The following is a 23,440-nucleotide window of genomic DNA, read 5'->3' as shown; positions in this document are numbered from 1 at the left end:
CTATTCCTTGAGTGTCTGTTGACTCCCACTTCCCTTTCCCGGGCGCAATATTTTTCCCACCCAAGGGCAAAGCCTCATAAGGCTACATTGTCAGGCTTTGGGGAATCAGATCCCTCCCCCGGTGGCAGTAAATAAGCAGATCAAACGAAAGGAGTGTTCTTACCAGTTAGTTCTTTAATAATCACAGCGAGAGACAAAGGAATGCATCTCTCTCTAGAAATGGCGGTGCTCCCAGTAAAGGTTTACCCCTCCTCCGTCCCCATTAATCTGTGTCATTCCTACGTTGGGTATCCTGAGCTTGCTGCTGCTGCACTCTCTGTTTTATCACTCTTGGAGCCCGTCTAGTCCTAGGCGAAGGGGGCTCAGGAATGCTGTCCAAGGACACTGAATCTGCCAGCTGTCTCCCTCCTGGTGTTTCCTCTTCTAGCTGTTCCTCACCCAGTATTTCCCAGCTTTTCCGCTCTGGACTATGCCCTTCTGCAAACCACTGTTCTGAATCAATACTGTCCTCCTGCCCTTGGGAAGCTTCAGGAGAAGGGGGCAGCAGCTCCCACCATTCCTCCTCAGTCCAGCCCCTGGCAATTGTTGGGACAATGTGGAAAGGAGATGAGACTCTGCCCAGACCTGGAATAGGAAGAATGGAGGCTAGGAGATGCCTGCTTACAGATTCCTGCATCCCTTCCGCCACCCCACCAAAAGGCATACATAAACTCTCTCCCTTTTTCCCAACGCTATAATCAGACACTCATTTATCAAGCATTAAATGTGATTTGAACCCTCCCTAACGCAGATATGTTTTTCTGCATTCATGTGGCTGACGGGATCCGAGCAGAGAGAACGAGGACAGGACTTGCGTGCTCCTTCTTGGGTTTTGTGCCAGGGGTGTGAGGAAGAATTGGTTTAGTTTATAGCTGGGTTAAAAGCTTGGAGGCTTTATTCTTGAAGTAGAGAGTGGCAGTTTGCATTTCTTAGTGCAGAAAGTATTGATCTGATGTGCAGAGATCTTTCTTATTCTAATTAATTCCAGAGGGTTCTGGAAGCTTCTCTGTGTGAAAGAAACAAGCAGAAGGTTCCTGATGTTTGGGTTATTCCTTCAGAGAAGCTGAGTACAGCTGGCTTAAACTGGTTCTCTTTTTTTTCTCTGTCAAGAGCATGCTGACTATAAAAACAGGCCAGAAGGAGCCTCGGTTTCACTTTCTCGTTCTATCTCTTTTCCTTCTGGTGTGGCATTCTGTATATAGTGTTAAGGTTCAGTCTTATTATAAGTTATTGGAATTTTTAAGTTAAGTCTGCTGCAACTGGATTTCTTATGGACAGTGCCAATCCTGAATGTATTGGATTTGTGACCATTATGCTCATTTGCCTTCACTAGCAGTAAAGCTCTGCTGGATGAAATACAATTGCCTCTGGTCTATTTTTGGGGAATCCTGCAACGTGTTTAAGTTTTTACTCTGCTAACTATACACTGGAATCTGCTCTGGATCAATACTGAGTAGAATTCCATGACATCCCTCCTTCTGTATTCAGAATGTTTGTACTTGTGCTATTTTACATATCATGGTGTTTCCATACTGTATCTTAAAGGAAGGCATTAATCCCCTTGTTTTGCATGGACGATTGCTTGTTCTTAGGATAAAGGACAACAAAAGAACATCGGACACAAGGGAAACTTCCCCTTAGCTGAGCCAAACCACTGGCCCATGCAGCTCAGTACTGGCAACTCTGATTGGCAGCGTCTCCCCATCATTTCAGGCAGGAGATATTCCTATCCCTTCTTGGAGAAACCAGAGATTGAACTAGGAATATGCAAAGCTGGTGCTATATTCCTGAGCTGCATCCTTTCCCATCAACTTGGGTATTTTGAGTTTTCTAGAGAACTGAAAAGGAGGTTGGGAATAGTCTCCCAACTTTAATTATTCCCCACCCTTCTCACCCCTAAGGTTCCAGGGTGTGCTACAGCGATCGAATACGACATTAAAAGTTTTACATGTGTTTTGGAAGAGATGAGGTAGGCAGGTGAGATAGACAGGAGCTAGTCTTTGGGTTTGGAAAGAGTCTTCATTGCATAGTGCTAAAAATGTATGCGGTATTTGCCCATGCCTTGGTCGCCTGGGTGCCGCTAGGGCAGGTGGGGTCTCTTGAAGCTCCATCACCACAGCTGCCTCCGCTACCTCCCAAGTTACAGGACAGAATTAGCACCCTCCCCACAACCCCCCACCCCCTCCCCCAAAAATTATTCACAGGAAATCTGCCAGATATTTGGCAATTGCTGTAGAAGGCACTATTGTGCTTCAAACATCTCTTCCCTTGCTCAGGCCAACCAAACAAAAGGGGGAAAATTGACAAAAACAATCATATGTCCAGAGACCCAGCCAAGATTATTTGTGCAAAGTTTTAAGATGAAAATCTCGTCAAATGATTTCACGAAATGCAACCACGGGGAAAAAAAGGAAGATGTACTCCATTAGGCAACAAAGTGCGGAAATGGATTCTAGGTTTTACTCGCTTTGCAAGGGGGTTGGTTGGAGAGTGAACATACAAGAGCTCTTTTGACAGGACTGACGTTTCAGCCCCAAGAACATTTCTGTAGGTGGTTTTTTTAAATATATATTCTAGCCCTTTGGTTGGAAACTACTTGGGACGGAATTTGATTCAAATGGTTGTCCCTTCTTCCTTTTCCCTCTTGAGTATTGCCCCTTGGAGACTAATTTCACCCGAAATACATTTCCTCCCCCCCTAATATCCTTATTTGAGCAGAGCCACACAAGATGGATGGAGTGAGATCTGCTAAACCTGATAACAATCCCAAGCTAAAGGGAAGTGTAGAGATGATGTAGGATTCCTGGATCCCAGCAGCCCCAACCACCACGACCGGCGATGGGAGCTGGGAGCCCAGCAGCACCCAAAAGGCCACTGGTTCTGTACTCTTTGTTTAAGACATAAGAGGCCTGTGGCACCACGAGGCCCAAACCCCACCCGATGTCACAAGCCTCCCGCTCCATGCTTCTCAGGCTTTGGGAAACCCTGGAGTTGTTGTTCCACTTCTTGGGAAACACTGATAGGGAAAGAGCTCACAATATATGGGAAGCAGCGCCAACACAGTCCTCCTCCTCCCCTCTGCACTCCCATCCTAGCCCGAGAGCCCATGAAAGAAAGCCAGGAAGCAGGTGGGTTTCTAGAAAAAGAAAAAAAACCTGGTTTATTGTATGAAAACATCTGAGATAGGAGGAAGCGATCAGCCCCGTGAGGTGGGCATGGTAAAGCCCTCTATGGAACGAATGGCAACTCAAATAGCAAGGAGAGGCGTTTTATAAAACTTGGTGTTTTATAGCCAGTGCAGGGTTTTGAGACGTTGCTGAACTACAACTCCCATCATCCCTTGGGCATGCTTGCTGGGAGCTGGGAGACAGGAACATGGTTCAAATCCACTTTCCACCAGCCGCACTCATGGATGGAAGCTGTCGTTCGGCAACGTCGTTCAGGTCAAAGATCTTAAGGCATTTTTTGCAGCCGATGCTGGTCCTCCTCAGAGTAGACCCACTGGAAGTAATGGGCATGGCTAGCTTGGGTCCAGTAATGTTAACACATGGGTAGGCAAACTAAGGCCCGGGGGCCGGATCCGTCCCAATCGCCTTCTAAATCCAGCCCGGGGACAGTCCGGGAATCAGCGTGTTTTTACATGAGTAGAATGTGTCCTTTTATTGAAAATGCATCTCTGGGTTATTTGTGGGGGACAGAAAATAATTCATTTCCTCCCCCAAAAATATATAGTCCGGCCCTCCATAAGGTCTGATGGGCAGTGGACCGGCCCCCTGCTGAAAAAGTTTGCTGACCCCTGCTCTCTGGATGAAACTGAGAGCGTTAAACCTATCCAACACCAGTTGCAGAGAAAACACCCCGTTCAGTTCCTGGTTCATACAGGCCTTCCTGCAGAGCTGCCAGACCCATCCCCAGGACTCCTGCAGCATCCTGATCTCCCCTTCTCCCTGCTAACGCCAACCCATCTCACAGGCGCAGAACATTTATTGCTGAGCGGAGGGTTCTGATGCCGCCTCCTTGGGCCGCTCCCAGATGTAGGTCTGGATGGAGTCGGCAGTCGACACGGCCTCGATGTGGCCCACGCCAGGGTCGGAGATCACAAACGGGACGTCCTTGTGGGACCTGAGGAAGAGGGCGAGACAGGAAACGATTTAGAAAGGCAGGCAGGCAGTGTGCTGAGGGGAAAATCTGGGCCAGGAACAGGGCCGGATTTAGGTTGGATGAGGCCCTCAGCTACTGAAGGTAATGGGGCCCTTTATATGTCCAGCTGTCCTTTGTCAACAACAAATTGTCACTGGTTCTTTTTGTGTGTGTGTTGAATATATGCTATATGGTAATTTATGGACCTAATAGGTATCTAAGGGACGCGGGTGGCGCTGTGGGTTAAACCACAGAGCCTAGGACTTGCCGATCAGAAGGTCGGCGGTTCGAATCCCCACGACGGGGTGAGCTCCTGTTGCTCAGTCCCTGCTCCTGCCAACCTAGCAGTTTGAAAGCACGTCAGAGTGCAAGTAGATAAATAGGTACTGCTCCGGCGGGAAGGTAAACGGCGTTTCCGTGCACTGCTCTGGTTCGCCAGAAGCAACTTAGTCCTGCTGGTCACATGACCCGGAAGCTGTACGCCGGCTCCCTCGGCCAATAAAGCGAGATGAGCGCCGCAACCCCAGAGTCAGTCACGACTGGACCTAATGGTCAGTCTTTTAATAGGTATCTGAAGCCATTTGCACATAACAAAATGTGTATTTTAGCAAAGTAATTGTTGAACTGAAATACAATTAAGAAGTATATTAATAGTGAAATACAATTAAGAAGAAGTATATTAATAGCGAAATAATTATTAAGCTCTAATTGTATGTAGGTTTTATTTTATTTGTTTTTTATCTTATGTTTTGAAATGTAGTTCCAGTTTTTTCCCCTTTACATTTTTGGACACCCCCCACCCCAAGAGAGTGGGGCCCTAAGCTATAGCTTGTTTAGCTTATACGTAAATCTGGCACTGGCCAGGAATAGTTCTGGAGGGCGCCCTGGGACAAATCCAGGAAAATCTGCTTCTTCCTCGGCCCACGAGAAAAGGACAACCGAAACGAGCTCAAAGACCGGGCAGCGGAGTCAAGGCAGAGAAGAGGAAGACATTGGAGAAAAGGTTCCTGCAACTTTTCGTCTTATTTTCTTCTGACAGCCGTTCAGCGGCACCACGGAGGCCACCTGGCTCCCACTCACCTGTTCAAGACAACAACGGCCGCCGAGCCATCTGGACGCAGGAAGGCTGAATATTCCAGGTCGGTCCACTTGCTCCTCTGAATCTCAATTCTCTGGGTTCCCTCCGGGAGGAACTTGCTGCAGTAGCATATCAAAGAAGCAGGAGGAAAGGAGAATATGGTTAGATCTAGGTAGCCCAAAACCAGCCCTGCTGCTGCAGAGTGAGGGTCTAGGCCGCAGGGGTGTCAAACGCAAATTCATCGGGGGCCGCATCAGCAGTTTGGTCACCCTCAAAGGGCCGGTTGTATCTATAGGACTCAATATGCGCTCAATATAAAAACAAGTGGAGGTTTCCTGAATGCATGTAAAGTGGAGGTTTCCTGTGTAGAACGGCCGGCGCCGCTAGAGGGCAGACGTTCTCTGGCTTGTAGGCTGCCGCGCATGCGCTGAAGAGGCGGCTTTCTTGTGTCAAAAAAAAAAAGTGAGAATAAAAGGTGAAGGCTGGCAGCCGGCGGCGGCTACACGGACCACATGACGAGGTCTGGCGGGCCGGATTCGGCCCGCGGACCTTGTGTTTGACACCCGTGATCTAGGGGGTTATCCTGAGGGGGTATGGAGGAGGAGGGCTGGGCCTGAGAGTGTTTATCTGTTTGCTCCTTTATTAAATTTGTATCCCGTACCTTCCTCTCAGAGGACCCAAGGGCAGCAAATATAAAATATTTAAAAACATTACGGTTTAAAATAATAATGATTGGGGGGGGGACACCTTCCAAAAACATGCTTACAACATCTAAAACGTTTATTTATATTTATTTATTTATTGAATTTATATACCGCCCTATACCCGGAGGTCTCTGGTTGGTTCACATAAAAGATCACAGTATATAAAATCAAAGTAAAAACAATTACTTAGTAACACCTCCCCCCTCAAAAGAGCCACATTTTAAAAGGGTACAGGATGTCGATCAGGTCAACCTAAGGCCTGGTTAAAAAGGAACGTTTTTGCCTGGTGCCTAAAGGTGTATAATGAAGGCGCCAGGTGAACTTCCCCAGGGAGAGCGTTCCACAGACGGGGAGCCACTGCAGAGAAGGCTACGTTCTCAAGTTGCCACCCTCTGGAGCAACCACATTCCCTCCTGGTTTTTAATTTCACCCTTGCCTTGGCCCACATCTATCAGCCATCTGATTCCTGGGTGAACAGGAACATTTTAAAAAAATCTGCCTGCAACCCGACAGCATGAGGGACAAGCGCACGTCACCAGGGAGGGTGTTCCACAAACGGGAGCCACCACCGAGAAGACCCTGTCACCCATCAAAGCCCAGCAGGCCGCAGCCTGAGGCGGCGCCACACACAGGGCCTCCCCATTTTAGGACTCAATATGGTTGGCACGGGGGTCACCTGCTTTGGGGACTTGTGGAGGGTCCCGTCGTCTCACCTGAAGTGTGCCATGTGATAAAACATGGGCTGTTTGTAAAAGACATCGTTGGCTGCGTCTACAATGACAGGACTGTCAACATAATTTTTGCTCCAGTTGGGGCCTCCTTCCATGTCCAGGACAAGGTTCCAGTCCGTCCAGCCTGTGACGTAGTTATTGAGATTCTGCAGGAAGGCGGAGAAGAAAACTTGATTCGTTTATTAATCTTATTTATTTCACATTTTTAATGTACCACTAGGTTGATCAGATTGTATGCACCGGCTACATAGAAGTACTTTTCAAACTAAGGAAGGAAACCAATACATCATAGTCATACACATGCCTCTTAATAGGCTTAATTTACGCATTAATTCAATTTTTTGCCTTTCATTTCCTCCCAAAGCCACCTGAGGGCAGCAAACAAGAAATGATAAACCCATATTTTAGTGTTCTAAATGTCAGTTTGCATTTCTTAGTAATGAAAGTATTGATCTGATGTCTACTGAATTCCTAGTCTACTGAATTCAAGAGGGTTCTGGAAGCTTCTCTGTGTGAAAGAAACAAGCAGAAGGTTCCGGATGTTTGGGTTATTCCTTCAGAGAAGCTGAGTACAGCTGGCTTAAACTGGTTCTCTTATCTCTTTCTGTCAAGGTCATGCTGACTATAAAAATAGGCCAGAAGGAGCCTCGGTTTCACTTTCTCTTTCTGTCTCCTTTCCTTCCGGTGTGGTGTTCTGTTCACAGTATACTATAGTGTTAAGGTTTAGACTTTTTATAAGTTATTGTAATTTTAAGCTAAGTCTGCTGCAACTGGATTTCTTATGAACAGCGCCAATCCTGAATGTATTGGATTTGTGACCATTATGCTCAATTGCCTTCAGTAGCAGTAAAGCTCTGCTGGATGAAATACAATTGCCTCTGATCTATTTTTTGGGAATCTGCCTCTGGTTCAATATTGAGTAGAATTCAAGGACACTAAACTGTGGAACTCCCTGCCAATTGACTGCCAATTGGCAGGCACCTTCACCGTACTCTTTTGGGCACCGGCTGAAAACGTCTTTGTCTAGGCAAACCCAACCCGAACACGTCGAAGTTTACAGGTGTTTTAGTTCTTTTTAGCTGGTTTTAATGATCTTTTGAATATTTTAAAATGCAGGCAGTGGCCGATTTGTGCAGGCGTTACGTTCCGAGACATCGGCGCACTTACATGAAATCGCATACAATCTGAACACCCGTCGAGAAAGCCTGAAAACACCCCATTCCACCCCTTTTTGTGACGTTTTTGGATCACTTCCGAGCGGCACAATGTGCAGTCACTGCACAGATATCAGACTTGCCTAAAATGGTTGCTGCCTGTACTCATTTTTCACTGGGTTTTTTAATCTATCGCTTTCATATTTCATTTTGCATTTTTCGTTAACTGCGGAGAGGTTTCCTTCAAGTTGATATATATATATTGGTATATGAATTTTGTTCAGACAAAGAAACAAATGTCAGACTCTGAAATTCTACTAAACTTTTCTTTTTTAAAAAAAAAAAGTCATTGCAGCTCGTGCTCCTACCGCAAGGATGCTGTGGCTGTATTTGCTGCCGCGGTCCCACTCCCCCAGCACCACACGGGGCTCCCAAAAATATGATCCTGTAGAGGCCTCAGTAGAGATGAGATAATACTTGGGGAAAAGATGGTGAGTGATAGAGAGAGTCAAGTCGATGGGGGCCAGGAAGTCCAAATACCAGTGGATGCCGATTCCATTGATGTAACTGGCTGCCACGGGGTCCTTGAGAACCTGGAAGTACACAAGGGATAATAAAAAACAGAGTTGTCAAGCTCACAGCTTCATATTCTGTTTTTAGTCTTTCCACCCCCCACCGGCATGTTTCTAGACCTCATGGAGGAGAGTGAAGATAAGAGCTACAAATCCCCTTGGGACTGCCAGAAATGACGAGCAGAATCCGTGACCAGGGAGAAGAGTCGGCTGAAGAAGATTGGAAAAAAATTAAGGATTATTTACAGAAATATTGCAAAATTAAGGAAAGTTAAATGGTGTTGGATTGAAATTGAGTGGTTTCTAGCTGTAATGATATAAAGGAACATAGATGGGAAAAAAGGGTTTGAAAAATAATCTTATAAGCTGTAATGCTTTAAATGAAGGATTTGCTGAACAAATAACTTTAATTGGGATACAAGGAGGAGAAGTATGAGGAGGTCTGAGAAATTCGTTATTTAAAAGTATGATTTATGAATTTTATGTCTTTTTTAATGTTTTTGTTCTGTTTTTGTTTGTTTGTTTAAAAAATTGGAAAATTTAATAAATATTCTTTTAAAAAAAAACAAATCCCCAAAGCAAGCTGGTTTCAGTGGGCCTTATCTTAAGGATGTGCACATTTGAGACTCTGTAAGGTAGCGGTGAGGGGTGGGAGGGGAAATTTAATTCCTTGTCCTGAATTATGAAGAAGGGGATTTAGCAATTGCTCCCCACAGGTGTGGGTAACCTGTGTACCCCACTCCCCTTGAGGCAATCAGTTCAGACCTCAGGCCAGAGCAATCGGTCCTTCCTCCAGCCGCTCTGATTGGGAGAAAATAACAACAACAACAACAACAACAACAACAACAATTTATTTATACCCCACCCATCTGGCTGGGTTTCCAAACTGTATAGATATTTAGCTTGATCCTTCCTGGTTTATTTGTATCATATAACAACAACAACAACAATTTATTGCTCTGGACTCCCAGAATGCTTTGGGCAAAGCCATGACTGTCCAAACGGCCTCCTAGGGCTTTACATGCATAGTGTCGACATGGCCTCAGCTCCAGCGCCTTTAGCAAAATAAATAGGAAAACAGAGCCCCTGGGGTTTGGGTTCCACCAGTCCAGGACGGCCCACTCACCACTTCAGCCCAGTAAGGGAGCATCATCCTCTGGTCATCCAGAATGATCAGCTCAATGCCCTTGTAAGAGCTGTTGGCCAAGGCAGGACCCAGGTCTTGGGCGATGAAGTCCCGTTGGTGCTCAGGGGAGAAGCCCAGGCACTGGAAGGGGTAAAAGATGATGTCGCCAGCCGTTGGCTCGTTCCCGGCCGTCACAGCCCAGAAAGTCAAGTTATACTTGGCGTATTCGTCTAAGAACCTGCAGAGGGAAATGGCAGAGAAAGTTAGCAGGAGCTGCGAGCCAAGATGTCGCTGAGGATATTACTTCCTGAGATTTTTCTTTTAAGAAACTAAACTTTTTTGTCCGTCCAGAATCTTCCCATTTTCAGCTTCATGGAATGCCCACAGGTTTGATGCAATAATTTTGTCTATCCTCTCTCTCTCGGCTGAACATAACTTTTATAGACATCCACCATTTCATCTCATCCCGCCTTTTCTCTAAGAGAAAAGGTCCCAAATGCTTCAACCTTTCTTCCTAGTGAAGTCACTCTTTTTCCTTGATGATTTCTGAACCTTTCTCAGCTCTATGATATCCTTTTTCTCCCCTGAGGAAGAAGGCGGCCGCTTGGTGCTGAATTGTCTCCTCGTGTCTCCGCCATTTTTCTCTGTTGTAAACAAAAAATCTCCCCTTTTCCCTTCTGGGGTATCCAAGAGCCCATATAGAGTCCTTACGTAGGTTCCCTATCGGTAGGAGAAAATAACAGAGGCCAACCAGAGAATATTGAGAAGCAAAGCAGCTAGTAAGCCTGATCTTTATTGATCTGTTGCAACAGGGTCCTCACCACATGCAGGAGGGAGGATGAACCCCGAAAAATGGCGCACAAGGCCTTATATAGACTTTTGAAATTGCCACCCTGTAGATCAAGACCACCCCCAGAAACATCATACCTACATCACAGAAAAGGCGGTCAAAAACAGAAATTTGGATGCTGTTTTTCCTGTTTGCCAGGTTATCTGATTACCTTTCCTGATAGTCTGTCCCCTATTAAAATGCTGGTTACTCAATTCCTGAGACAATGGGAAGGCTCCCTGACCCTCCTCCCTCCTTGCAGGGAAAACATTTGGTCAGTCTGGGAATCAAAATGGTTTCAGGTCGGTCTTCCTGTGCTGATCTATGTGCGTGCTTGGTTGGCACACTTATGAACATTTAACATATATCTAAGACCTCAAAAGGGACGCGGTGGTGCTGTGGGTTAAACCACAGAGCCTAGGACTTGCGGATCAGAAGGTCGGCGGTTCAAATCCCCGCGACGGGGTGAGCTCCTGTTGCTTGGTCCCTGCTCCTGCCAACCTAGCAGTTTGAAAGCACATCAAAGTGCAAGTAGATAAATAGGTACCACTCTGGCGGGAAGGTAAACGGCGTTTCCGTGCACTGCTCTGGTTCTCCAGAAGCGGCTTAGTCATGCTGGCCACATGACCCGGAAGCTGTACGCCGGCTCCCTCGGCCGATAAAGCGAGATGAGCGCCGCAACCCCAGAGTCGGTCACAACTGGACCTAATGGTCAGGGGTCCCTTTACCTTTACCTTTTAAGACCTCAAAATTCCTATCACCATCTCCCAGTAGCCTTTGCTGCACTAGCAATGTGCTTTGTTTGTGTGCCTAACAACTTTATTGCTCTGCGGCTGTCGCAAACTGGTCAGCCGTCAAATAAAATGGAACCAAACAACGTCGGTGGTCGGTGTTGTTACCTGATGAAATAGTTGGCCCAGGCCTTGTGGTATCTGTCTCCCGGCTTCCCCTTGAGGGTCCCTCGGCCTGTCATGGCCCCATTGGTCTTCATCCACACTGGGGAGGTCCAAGGGCTGGCGTAGAGGGCAAGTGGCTTCTTGGCCACCGCTTGGGCTTGCTGAAGGATTGGGATCTGGGGAGGGGAAGTGGAACATCGTTTGTAATCAATAAAGATTTGGCCTGATTTTACCCAACACCTGTGTCGTGTCTCAGTGATTTCACTGCTCTCACACGGTTGCCAGAGAGAATATTCTGTTAGAATTCCTGCTCCGTGATTGCAGTCATGGGATTGTTGTCTTTCACATGACGGTGTATGTTTTGACTCCACAGAGTGGGAAGTGACGGAGACAGGATGTTTGTGTTACTGTGTTCTGTGAAGTGGGACTATTGTCCTTTGTTCTTTTTCTCTTTGCTGTCTGGTGCTAGAGAGAGAGGGAGCCATGTTGCAGTGCTCTGTGTGTGTTTATATGTAAATAAAGTAGATTAGCCAAAATGCTGAGTTGCTGAGGTCTGTCACACGAACTGCGCAGACTCTGTGGATCCCTAAGTGTGCCAGTGTCTGTTGGCATCGGTCGCTGTGATGTTCGGGCAGAAGAAAGCTTTTGAAGCTCACGAACGAACGACCAGGAGGGAGAGAACATGCCAGTCGGGCATGTTTCTCTGCCAGGGTCCTACTCGAGTGTAGGACAAGCTCCTGACACATTTCCCAGGTTCCTCTGGTGGCCCCCAGCTCTTGTTGGGCTGTCACCATCCCTAACCATTGGCCATGCTGGCTGATGGGGATGGTGAGAGCTGGAGGCCAAGAACTGCAGCTCCGATCGTCCCTAACTATTGGCCAGTACTGGATGTGGATGATGGGCATTGCAGTCCAATAATATTCTGAAGGATACCAGGTCCGCTCATCTCCAGATCAGTGGAAGAGAGGACACAGAAGACCTGTGGTTCAGTCCTTAGGATCTGCCATAAAGGCAACAGAGCTGGCCAAGCAGCGGACTGTGTCTCTCCAGCTATTGTTGGACTACAACTCCTATCATCCACAACCAGTATTGGCCAATAGTCAGGGATGATGCAGAGCTGCAGTTCAACAATTTTCCTGGAAGACTCAGCTGCTTAGTATAGAGGATGCTGCTATCGTCAGAGCATTGGTCCCTTGGCCCGTCCAGCTATAAAATAATAACTAAATAAAATAGCTTGGTATTGTCTGCACTGACTGGCAGCAGCTCTCCAGGATTTTAGACAGGGGACTGGGGATTGAACCTGAGACCAGATGCTCTACCAGTGAGCTACGGCCATTTCTCTTTTATCTTATAAGATGGCATTCGGGGTTCAAAGTGGAGCCTGAGAGTCTTGGGCTAAGGTTTCTTAGTCAGTCAAGGACTAGCTGGTCCCCCTAAGCACAAATGAAACGGGTTCACATTAAAAAGCAAACCGAATCCACTTTCTCCCCTGGGAATGGGCCTAAATCTTTATCCTGGGGATTGGCAAATCCCTTCACCTTCATTTTGGTGTCTTCTTCCGTCAGGCTGAAGTTTTTCAGCTCAAAGTCGTCCTCCGAATCGTCGTACGTATAGAGCCTCACGGAGAAATCACAGCTCGCCATGGGGACGCGGACCAAGGTGTATTCGATCCCTTGGAGAAAGTGGAGCCAATGGCAGACAGAGCAGGGTTACTCCCAGGAATAGGGCTCACTGAGGAAAAAATTTTTTTGGGGGGGGTCCTTCCACATTTCAAAGTGAATTCACCTGATCCGCAAATTAATGTGTAAACTGGACAAAGTCTGATTTGGAACCCACACGCCTAACAAATTCTGTTGGATCTTTGGAGGCGATGAGTGTGGCTTTATTACAGTACTTGTTCAATTTCTTTCCTGCCCTGCACCGTGGGGTCCTGGGGAAGGTCACAATGATGTAAAACCAGTCCTTTTTTTCCTTTAAAAAAATGTTTAGGGGTACTCTCATTTTGACTCAAGAAAATCACCATTTTATGGTTCAAATCGGGGGAAATAAATGCAGTAAATGGACAAAAGCACAAAGATTCACAAAATGTTTGGGGGTATGTGTGCCCCTGTGTCCCCTCAGAAAAAAGCACTGTGTAAAACTATAATATTTTAAATCAGTTTAAAACAACCAAGAGAATAGATTGGGTCCTAATATAGATAGGGGAGAGAGAGAGAGAGAGAGAGAACAGATTACTAGATAGACAGATTGAGACAGAGTGAAACTCAGAGTTTGAGCATTAGAATAGTTAGTGAGTTAGAAAGAATTAGAGAGCGAGTTAAACAGCATTAGACAGCAATTGCACCACAAGCTGGGGGGGAAATGAGGTGAATTTTCCCTTATGGTACAGGACAATGCAACATCCTTGCTAAGGACATTGTATGGGGCTGCCCTCTGGGGTCACGTGTGATTTTTATGTACAGTGGTACCTCGGGTTACATACGCTTCAGGTTACAGAGTCCGCTAACCCAGAAATAGGACCTTGGGTTAAGAACTTTGCTTCAGGATGAGAACAGAAATCGGGCTCCAACAGCGCAGCGGCAGCAGGAGGCCCCGTTAGCTAAAGTGGTGCTTCAGGTTAAGAACAGTTTCAGGTTAAGTACGGACCTCCGGAACGAATTAAGTACTTAACCCGAGGTACCACTGTATAAGGAAAGGAAAGGAAAGGAAAGGAAAGGAAGAAAACCCTAGTGCAATTGCACCTTCCAGACACAAGATGGCAGTATCAAGAAGCTTGCAGGGAGCCCCATGGTTTGCAGCAGTTTAAATATATTTACTGTGGGAGGATGAGGGGCAGGGGAAGAAGCCGGTGGAAAAAGTCCAGTGAGGACTGAGCATAACTGCTTAGGTGTTATGTACTGAGTTGAATAGGATCCAAAGGGCAGCAGTCTGATTGGTCCTAGAACAATAGGGTCCAGAATGCAGCAGTCTGATTGGTCCTAGAACAATAGGGTCCAGAATGCAGCAGTCTGATTGGTCCTAGAACAATAGGGTCCAGAATGCAGCAGTCTGATTGGTCCACAGGAGCCACCCAATCCAGCTCCTGGTGGAAGTGAATCCGCAACCTTAGGTGAATCCCGGAATTAGCCAATCATGTGGGGCCCATTGTGTAAATAATGTATATAAAGCAGACATTCTGGGGGAACTTCCATTCCTCTTCACCACTATGAGCTGAATAAAAAGAATGAAATCCACTCTCGACTGCGAGTATATTTCATTAGGGTAGTAAAGGATGAATCTGTCCATTGCAGTTTCTCATTTCCCCATTCTCAGGCTCCATCTGCTACTGTACATTTGAATCAGCATCCTGCCACTTTGAACACTACTTCCCCCAGAGGATTCTGGGAATTGTAGTTTTTGCTGAGAGTTCACAGGAGGAGGCCCCTGTTTTCATCGCAGAACTACCGTTCCCAGAGTTCCCTGTGAAGAAGGTTTGGACCAGGCATCAGCAAACTCGGCCCTCCAGATGTTTTGGTCCTTTTAGCTAGGGATGATGGGAGTTGTAGTCCCAAAACATCTGGAGGGCAGAGTTTGCCTATGCCTGGGTTTGGATTGTTACACCAACTCTGCGACTTGTCAGTTTCCTTCAGGATCGCCAACATTTTTGCTCTTCTGCCTTCCACACCAGGATGGCATGCAGATATTAGATGGGGCAGAGCTTTCTCCCCCCCCCCCCACTGGAATAGCAGAGGAGCAGAACCAGCGGAGTAAGTTGGCAACCCGGCTGCTGCTACCCACCTCTTGGCAACTTACCTTGTTCTGAGAAATAGGATTTGAGGAGATTTGTCTGAGCCTTTGGAGAAAGCGCCAGGATATTGATCGCCGCCGAATCTGTCAAGGCCCCACCAAAGCCCTTAATTTTTTGATATTTCTGGGATGTCTTGATCTTCAGAGTGAGGGTTTCTATAGTGAAGGAAGAAGGAAGGTGGCTTAGATTGCACAGCACCGCTTGCTTATTCCTAGCGGATTCAGCTACTTTAGGGTAGAGATGGGCTAAATCTGTCCATTGCAGTTTTCCCTCGCTTTCTTATTTTTCCAGCCTTAAATTCTAAATTTCCGCATCAGTTATTTATTTATTTACTTTGATTAAATTTTTGAAATTTAACAAAAATAAAAAACAAACAATAGCAAACGCAACAACAACCACAAAGAAAAATATCTGAAGGGAGGGCGTTCCACAGGGTGGGCGCCACTACCGAGAAGGCCCTCTGCCTGGTTCCCTGTAACCTCACTTCTCACAGCGAGGGAACCGCCAGAAGGCCCTCGGCGATGGATCTCAGTGTTTGGGTTGAACAATGAGGGTGGAGATGCTCCTTCAGGTATACTGGACCGAAGCCGTTTACGGCTTTAAAGGTCAGCACCAACACTTTGAATTGTGCCCGGAAACGTACTGGGAGCCAATGCAGATCTCTCAGGACTGGTGTTATGTGGTCCCGGCAGCTGCTCCCAGTCCCCAGTCTAGCTGCCGCATTCTGGATTAGTTGTAGTTTCTGAGTCACCTTCAAAGGTAGCCCCACGTAGAGTGCATTGCAGTAGTCCAAGCAGGAGATTACCAGAGAATGCACTACTCTGGCGAGACAGTCCGCAGGCAGGTAGGGTCTCATCCTGCGTACCAGATGGAGCTGGTAGACAGCTGCCCTGGATACAGAATTGACCTGCGCCTCCATGGACAGCTGTGATTCCAAAATGACTCCCAGGCTGGTCCTTCAGGGACACAGTTACCCCATTCAGGACCAGGGAATCCCCCACACCAGCCCGCCCCCTGGCCCCCAAGAACAGTACTTCTGTCTTGTCAGAATGACTCTGGAGAAGAAGACCCCACCCCCTCACCCCATGGCAGGCAGCTCCACTGTAATACAAGTAATGCCCTTAGGAAGTTATACTTCCTTCAGTGCATCAGCCCTTCGGGTATCTGAAGTCTCCCCTTAACCTTCCCTTCTCCAGCCACCATATCTCAGTCCTGCCTACCTCACCGGGTCGTTGTGAGGATAAAATGGAGTGTGCAAGCTTAATTTTATTGGAGAAAGGTTAGGATATATAGAGAGACAGGAAGACTCCTTGGAGGTAGATCTAAAAAAGTAGACAAACCCACCTTTTCCTGGAGGGTCTTCATGCAGGACTCCTTCACTGCGCTCCACACGCGACCCGGCTTTGTTGCTTTCATATTTGACGTAGGAACCCAGAGGAAGGAGGGAGACAGGCTCCAAGGTGTCACAGTAGTTAGCCCCACATTCGCACACCAACGAGCCATGCCCAAAATTCCTGGCAGAACATGGACGGCCTCCTGGGGAAAGGAAGGGGAAATCTGGCTTTTTTGTTGTTGTTCCATTTCTGGGAAGTGGAGAGGTAAGACAGGAAGGGATCGAGGAAGCCTTCTCTCAGCAGGAAAGCTTTGCCGAATCAGTAGCCACACAAAGCCGTATGCTCTAGAACAATTGCAATTTATTTCTGTGCATATAATAAAAATGTAAGCATGTCATCACACTGCAGTTGGCTTGACCACAGACAGGTGGCGCTATGAACTGCAGCATGACAAGAGGCAGTGGGTGGGTGGTCTGAGCAAGTGTCAGAGGGACAACCATAATAGGAATGGCTTTTCCCTGATAGGAGGAAACATCCGGGCCACCTCATTGGTCTGTGATGTTGCAGTTGGGAGAGTGGGTGGTGCAGTGGTGAAGTTGGTGGCAAGCACAGAGAACTGGTATAGTTAGAAAGCTAAAGAATGGCCAATGGTGGCTGGGCCTTGGATTATATTTCCATGATGGCAAGTTTTGCTTCCGCACATGACTCTGGCAAACCGCTCTAAGCTGAAGCATTCCTTCCTCAACCACCCTCGAATGTTTAGTTCACATTGAGTTCATGAAACATCGTACCCTGACCTGTTCTTAATGCATGGTTGACCACATCTATGGAATGCGATAGTTATGTTCTTTTAAGTTTTGCTATATCAATCACTAGTAAAGGTAAAGGTACCCCTGCCCGTACGGGCCAGTCTTGACAGACTCTAGGGTTGTGCGCCCATCTCACTTAAGAGGCCGAGGGCCAGCGCTGTCCGGAGACACTTCCCGGTCATGTGGCCAGCGTGACAAAGCTGCATCTGGCAAGCCAGCGCAGCACACGGAAACGCCGTTTACCTTCCCACCAGTAAGTGGTCCTATTTATCTACTTGCACCCGGGGGTGCTTTCGAACTGCTAGGTTGGCAGGCGCTGGGACCGAGCAACGGGAGCACACCCTGCCGCAGGGATTCGAACCGCCGACCTTTCGATCGGCAAGCCCTAGGCGCTGAGGCTTTTACCCACAGCGCCACCCGCGTCCCATATCAATCACTAGTAATAGTTTAATAAGGAGGTTTTCATACGTGTCCAATTCTGTGTTCCCTTTCCCAACCTTTAATCTATTGATGATTAATGCCTATATGCAACCCTTGCATTGTATTTGTGTTAACCAATCAGCAACAAGCACATATGTGGCAATGCTGTAATATCCAATAAAAGGGACTCCCCGAGACATGCTCGAGAGATGCCTCCCATATGACACTTGTCATTCGTCTGTCGTTTATTTCAACCCAACATTTCCAGAACAAAAAGTGCTTCTAAAAGGGTGTTCATTGTGGGATAATCAGTGCTCCTCACACCTGCAATTCTTTGCAGTGCCCACATCAGCCCACATCCTTCCTCCCCGATTATTCCCAATTTTTCCTTTCTGGGAAGCGAGGGGTGGGAGGGAGTTGATCTTTTTTGTTAATAAAACAGCCCAGTGGCCAATGACCCATCTTGCTTCTGCAATATTCAGCCTCCATCGGAAACCCCCCCTTTGCCATCCAGTCCCACAATGACTGAGCAACCCCTTTCATCACCACAGGTAGACTGCCTCTGGGTGCAGATGCTCTACTTAGACCTCAAACAGGGCAGGGGGGGTCACTGGCACATCTTCTGGAGGCAAGTCTCTTGGTTGGCAAGGCCAGGCTTGTTTGTAACCGTAAACCTTCGGTCGAATGTCGCTCACCTGTCACAGCAACCGTCAGCTGGAGAAGCAGGAAGCAAACAACGGCCCCTTTCCACATGGTTTCACAGCCAGATGCAGTAAATGTTGCTGCTGGGAAAGATGGTCCTGAAACAAAAATAAGGGGGGGGGCGTGTTCAGTCATGATTTCAAGGCTCATCATTTATAACCTCATGGCTAGCCAGCTCTCCCTCCAGCTGTGTTTTCAGCTGTGTTTTGTCCAACAAGACTTCCATGGGCATGTGCAAAGTGCAGTGCAAAAAGAGTCAGATAGCTTCATCCATTTCAGTGTCTGCCCATCTCGTTTTTCCAGTCTTAAGTGCTGTTTTCCTCATCAGTTTGTGATTATTACTTAAAGGGGGGGGGGAGATCTCATGGGAATTAATCAGCATTTTAGCAGGCATTTTTCATGATTCTATGCAAAAAAATTATTTCCTAATCTACTGCTTCCAATCCAGGTCATAGTGCATTTGGGTACATGGTTTTTGCAATTATATGCATTTCGATGCACATTTTATCCTGATGTATGCATTTTGATGAACGTGACTGGGCTGGAAAAGCTCATTGCGAAATGCAGAGGTGGAGGGAATTTTGAAAGATCTTAAAGTTTCATCTACTGGTTTCAGAAAGAGCGAATGAGGGAGGTTTGCCTTTAAATGCAAACTGACTCAAATTCCTTCTGCATGACTGGCAGATCGAGATATGGGAGATGGGGCACAGCCAATCAAGGGGCTAGACCAGATGCCTTTAGTCATCTGCACGCTTCCCTTGTGAGGACGGACAGAAGGATCCGTCCATTTCTTTTTCTCATTTTATGCATCTGAATTTTGGTTCTCCTCGTTCCTGCAGCAACTTGCCAATTTTCTTTTCTTAAAATCCTCATGGAAATTAAACAGCAGTTTAGTCCACTACACACACACATTTTAGTGACTTCTAAGAAACACATTTGATATTTCTGCAAGCAATTTCTCCTACTACAACACATCTCTTTCTGTCATTTGAAACAACATACTCATTTTTAGGCACCGGTCTCTGCATTTTTGTGAACATTGGACAGAGAGCTGTATTGCAAAACTGAGCCAAATGTGGATTTGGAAGCACGGGTGTGGCTTGCTTCTCGTGTTGTTTCAGAAAGTGGTAAAGGTAAAGGGACCCCTGACCGTTAAGTCCAGTCACGGATGACTCTGGGGTTGCGGCGCTCATCTCGTTTTACTGGCCGAGGGAGCCGGCGTTTGTCCGCAGACAATTTTTCCGGGTCATGTGGCCAGCATGACTAATCTGCTTCTGACAAACCAGAGCAGTGCACGGAAATGCCGTTTACCTTCCCTCTGGAGTGGTACCTATTTATCTACTTGCACTTTGATGTGCTTTGGAACTGCTAGGTTGGAAGGAGCAGGGACCGAACAACAGGAGCTCATCCTGTTGCGGGGATTCGAACCGTTGACCTTCTGACTGCCGGAGCACAATTTCTGTTCTCATCCTGAAGCAAAGTTCTTAACCTGAAGCACTATTTCTGGGCTAGCGAAGTCTGTAACCTGAAGCGTATGTAACCCGAGGTACCACTGTACAATGTTTAGGGAGAACATGAAACACCCTTACTGCTGAATGAGTTTGCATGTATGTAGTGGAAGGAGCGTAGAATTCCACTGCTTCCACTATAAAGGTAAAGGTAAAGGGACCCCTGACCATTAGGTCCAGTTGTGACCCACTCTGGTGTTATGGTGCTCATTTCGCTTTACTGGCCGAGGGAAACACCGTTTACCTTCCCGCCGAAGCGGTACCTATTTATCTATTTGCACTTTGACGTGCTTTCGAACTGCTAGGTCGGCAGGAGCAGGGACTGAGCAATGGGAGCTCACCCCCATCTCTGATCGACAAGCCCTAGGCTCAGCCCCAACCACTATCGCTATACACTGTTACAAAAACGTTAGACTTGATTTTTTTTTTGCACCAGTAATATTCCCCCCAAGGGGGGGGGTGCACCGTTCCTGGAGGTACTGCAATACCAGGTCGATGCATGGAGTGGACGGAGCAAGCCCCTATTCCATCTCCCAGTTCCAAAAATCCATTTAATATATAGTCCTCAAATAGAGGACATATCAGATATTAAACTGATAAGAACAGATACTACACTTGATCTTAGCCAAAAGGCCGAGAAGCGATACCTAACGGACCTAAAATTAAGCGGGTCTCCTTTCCAGATGCCTTTTGAGCTGTCGGGGAGCACCTGGTTCTGCAAAGAGCTCACCGCCCCCACGGAATCAGCACCTTTTCCAGTTCCACAACACATGCTCTGGCAACGTTTCTGCTTCTGTTGCCCAAGGCACTAGCCTTTTGATGGGCAGTTTAATCTCAAAAATAGTGGATTCTGTTGAGTTTATCCATTTCTCACCCGTCTGTCAGGTTAGCTCGATGGCCATTGGTGTGATATTTGCATAAACCCACCCCTTTTTGGCCGTCGCGTGTTGCGTTAACTCACTGCTTGCCAGCAGAGGTCCCAAACGTTCCTCGTGCTCCCTTCATGCACATTAGGAAGGAAAAATGCTTTTTTAAAAAAAGAGAGAGAGAGGAAGAATCAGCATAGCACGAAGGCATTCAGCATTTGTTTTCCAGAGGCACTTTGGCCGTCCCCTGTTGGAAACAGGAATCTGGGTTAGGGGCATTTCTCTGCTTGGATCAGGCAAACCACCTTGACTGATGTGCAGCAGTGTGTGGCTGCACACAGGGTCCATCTAAAACACATTAAAACACATGATTCCCCCCCAGAGAATCCTGGGAGCTGTAGTTTGTTAAGGGTGCTGGGAAACGGAGCTCTGTGAGGTATAAACTACACTTCCCATGAGTTTTTGCAGGGAAGGGAAAACGATGTGATTCAAATATATGGTGCCCCTGCTTTTTTTGCCTTTTTTTTTTTTGTAAGGAAGGAATGCAAATCAGATGTGGCAAGCGCCTGAGCCTCCTCTCCAGTTCTTATCTGACAGACATCAGAGCACATAAAAGGAAGTGATGAGGAAAAGCTTCTCTGGTTTAGTTTCTATCTGCCAGGCGTCCATTAAAAGGCAGAGGAGCAGGTCCAGTTGAAACAAGATGGCAACAGCTCCGACTGGAGGGCAAGTTGCTGCAGCATTAGACAAAAACAAACAGGTCTGTGTCTGTTGGGATGGGCCAAGGAGGCCCTAAGGTGTGGCTGGCGTAGGAGGATGAGAGGGAGAGGGTGGCTGGGAGAATATTTTCCCCAGGCAGTCTGCAGGTGCAAACAGGGCTGGCCCAAGACAATTTGCCACCTGAGGTGGACCCCCCAAAATAACAGCCTCCTTCCCCACCAGCGAAGAAGGGGTTAGGGAAGATCTGCCTCAGGAGCAAGCAGGGAGGAAAGATCAACGTCAGGATCTGCTGCCCTGGTGGTACCTGCCGCCAGAGGCAGTCGCTGCCCCTTGCCTCATGAGTGGGCCGGCCCTGCAGACCCTCCAAGTGTCCCTATTTGCCAGAGACAGTCCTGGATTTACAGAAGCCGTCCCAGTTTCTGATTTGATCCCAGAATGTCCCGCTTCTCCTTAGCACATGCCTATTTTCATCAGAGAAAGATTGGAGGCTATGGAGCTATGCGAACCCTGAGCCAAGGAGATAAGTAACCATACAACCTTTAGAAGACATCTGGAGGCAGCCTTGTGTAGGGAAGTTTCTCACTTTTTAATGTTTAATTCTGTTTTTATATATGTTAGAAGCCACCCAGAGTGGCTGGGGCAACCCAGTCAGATGGGCAGGGTATGAATAATAAAATTATTATTATTATTATTATTATTATTATTATTATTATTATTATTATTATTGAATAGGACAGGCTTCCTCAACCTCGGCCCTCCTGATGTTTTTGGCCTACAACTCCCATGATCCCTAGCTAGCAGGACCAGTGGTCAGGGAGGATGGGAATTGTAGTCTCAAAACATCTGGAGGGCCGATGTTGAGGAAGCCTGGAATAGGATGTTCCTATTTTCATCAGAGAAATGTTGGAGGGTATGGGGTTCAAAGCAGGATAGGAGTAACTATTGGAAAGGGCTAGAATAATAGTAATAGTAATAATAATATAATATTTATACCCCGCCCATCTGGCTGGGTTTCCCCAGCCACTCTGGGCGGCTCCCAACTGAATATTAAAACACAATACAGCATTAAACATTAAAAACTTCCCTAAACAGGACTATTAGTTCTGTGTTCTGCTACTCTGAAGGCTGAATCTGTAGATGTAAGAACATGCAGGTGGGCCAACCTGTCTCTTTTGATCCTCCAAGTTTCTCCCACCCCTCGGGCTTCAGTTCAGTTCTCCAAGAGTGACAGTAGCTAAATATAAGAACCTAGGAAGAGCCTGCAGGATCAGGCCAAGGGCCCATCTAGTCCAGTATCCTGTTTTCACAGTGGCCAAGTCGCTTCTGGGAAACCCACAAGCAAGATTCTAATTATGCTCAATATGGTCAGCGTCACCTGGCATCACCAACTCTTTAAAGGTAAAGGTAAAGGGACCCCTGACCATTAGGCCCAGTCATGGCCAACTCTGGGGTTGCGGCGCTCATCTCGCTTTATTGGCCGAGGGAGCCAGCGTACAGCTTCCGGGTCATGTGGCCAGCATGACTAAGCCGCTTCTGGCGAACCAGAGCAGCACACAGAAACGCTGCTTACCTTCCTGCCAGAGTGGTACCTATTTATCTACTTGCACTTTGACGTGCTTTCGAACTGCTAGGTCGGCAGGAGCAGGGACGGAGCAACGGGAGCTCACCCCGTTGCGGGGATTTCTAACCGCCAACCTTCTGATCGGCAAGCCCTAGGCTCTGTGGTTTAACCCACAGCGCCACCCGTGTCCCATAAGATAAAGGTAAAGGGACCCCTGACCATTAGGCCCAGTCACGAACAACTCTGGGGTTGCGGTGCTCATATTGGTTTATTGGCCGAGGGAGCCGGCGTACAGCTTCCGGGTCATATTTATACTGATGTTATAAATAGGAAATTGGGAACTGCTAAATATGTGATATGATGAAATCCAGATTGGAGGGTGTCGAGGAAGTCTTTTAGCAATGTAAATACACCAAGGAATAAGAAGAAATTCTTCTTTTATTTTGCGTGTTTTTACCCTTGTT

The 23,440-nt window shown here is 47.1% G+C and overlaps 2 protein-coding genes and 1 non-coding gene across 3 annotated transcripts in view; all 3 read right to left on the bottom strand.

Moving 5' to 3' along the window:
- Positions 1–3,185: 3,185 nt before the first annotated feature.
- LOC128403557 (lysosomal acid glucosylceramidase-like) overlaps positions 3,186–23,440 on the bottom strand; it is a 25,030-nt gene continuing 4,775 nt past the window's right edge. The window contains exons 2-11 of the mRNA XM_053368428.1: positions 18,315–18,419; positions 16,401–16,592; positions 15,062–15,211; positions 12,808–12,941; positions 11,273–11,445; positions 9,545–9,782; positions 8,215–8,439; positions 6,675–6,838; positions 5,260–5,376; positions 3,186–4,161 (exon numbers count right to left, since the gene is read on the bottom strand). Coding sequence (XP_053224403.1) covers positions 4,023–4,161; positions 5,260–5,376; positions 6,675–6,838; positions 8,215–8,439; positions 9,545–9,782; positions 11,273–11,445; positions 12,808–12,941; positions 15,062–15,211; positions 16,401–16,592; positions 18,315–18,372 — 1,590 coding nt within the window. The 5' untranslated portion in view covers positions 18,373–18,419 and the 3' untranslated portion in view covers positions 3,186–4,022. The remainder of the gene's footprint in view (positions 4,162–5,259; positions 5,377–6,674; positions 6,839–8,214; positions 8,440–9,544; positions 9,783–11,272; positions 11,446–12,807; positions 12,942–15,061; positions 15,212–16,400; positions 16,593–18,314; positions 18,420–23,440) is intronic.
- Positions 20,284–20,474, bottom strand: LOC128404514 (U2 spliceosomal RNA). Its single transcript, XR_008328116.1, has one exon. It is a non-coding gene; the product is annotated as a U2 spliceosomal RNA (small nuclear RNA).
- Positions 22,686–23,440, bottom strand: part of SLC50A1 (solute carrier family 50 member 1) — a 266,552-nt gene continuing 265,797 nt past the window's right edge. Inside the window, exon 7 of the mRNA XM_053368433.1 lies at positions 22,686–22,700. The gene's annotated coding sequence lies outside the window, so the exon portion shown is untranslated. The remainder of the gene's footprint in view (positions 22,701–23,440) is intronic.

This window comes from Podarcis raffonei, chromosome 16 (genome assembly GCF_027172205.1).
Source record: "Podarcis raffonei isolate rPodRaf1 chromosome 16, rPodRaf1.pri, whole genome shotgun sequence".
NCBI classification, from domain to species: Eukaryota; Metazoa; Chordata; class Lepidosauria; order Squamata; family Lacertidae; genus Podarcis; species Podarcis raffonei.
The sequence above is the reverse complement of the archived record's forward strand: the minus strand, read 5'-3'. Positions and strand labels throughout refer to the sequence as shown.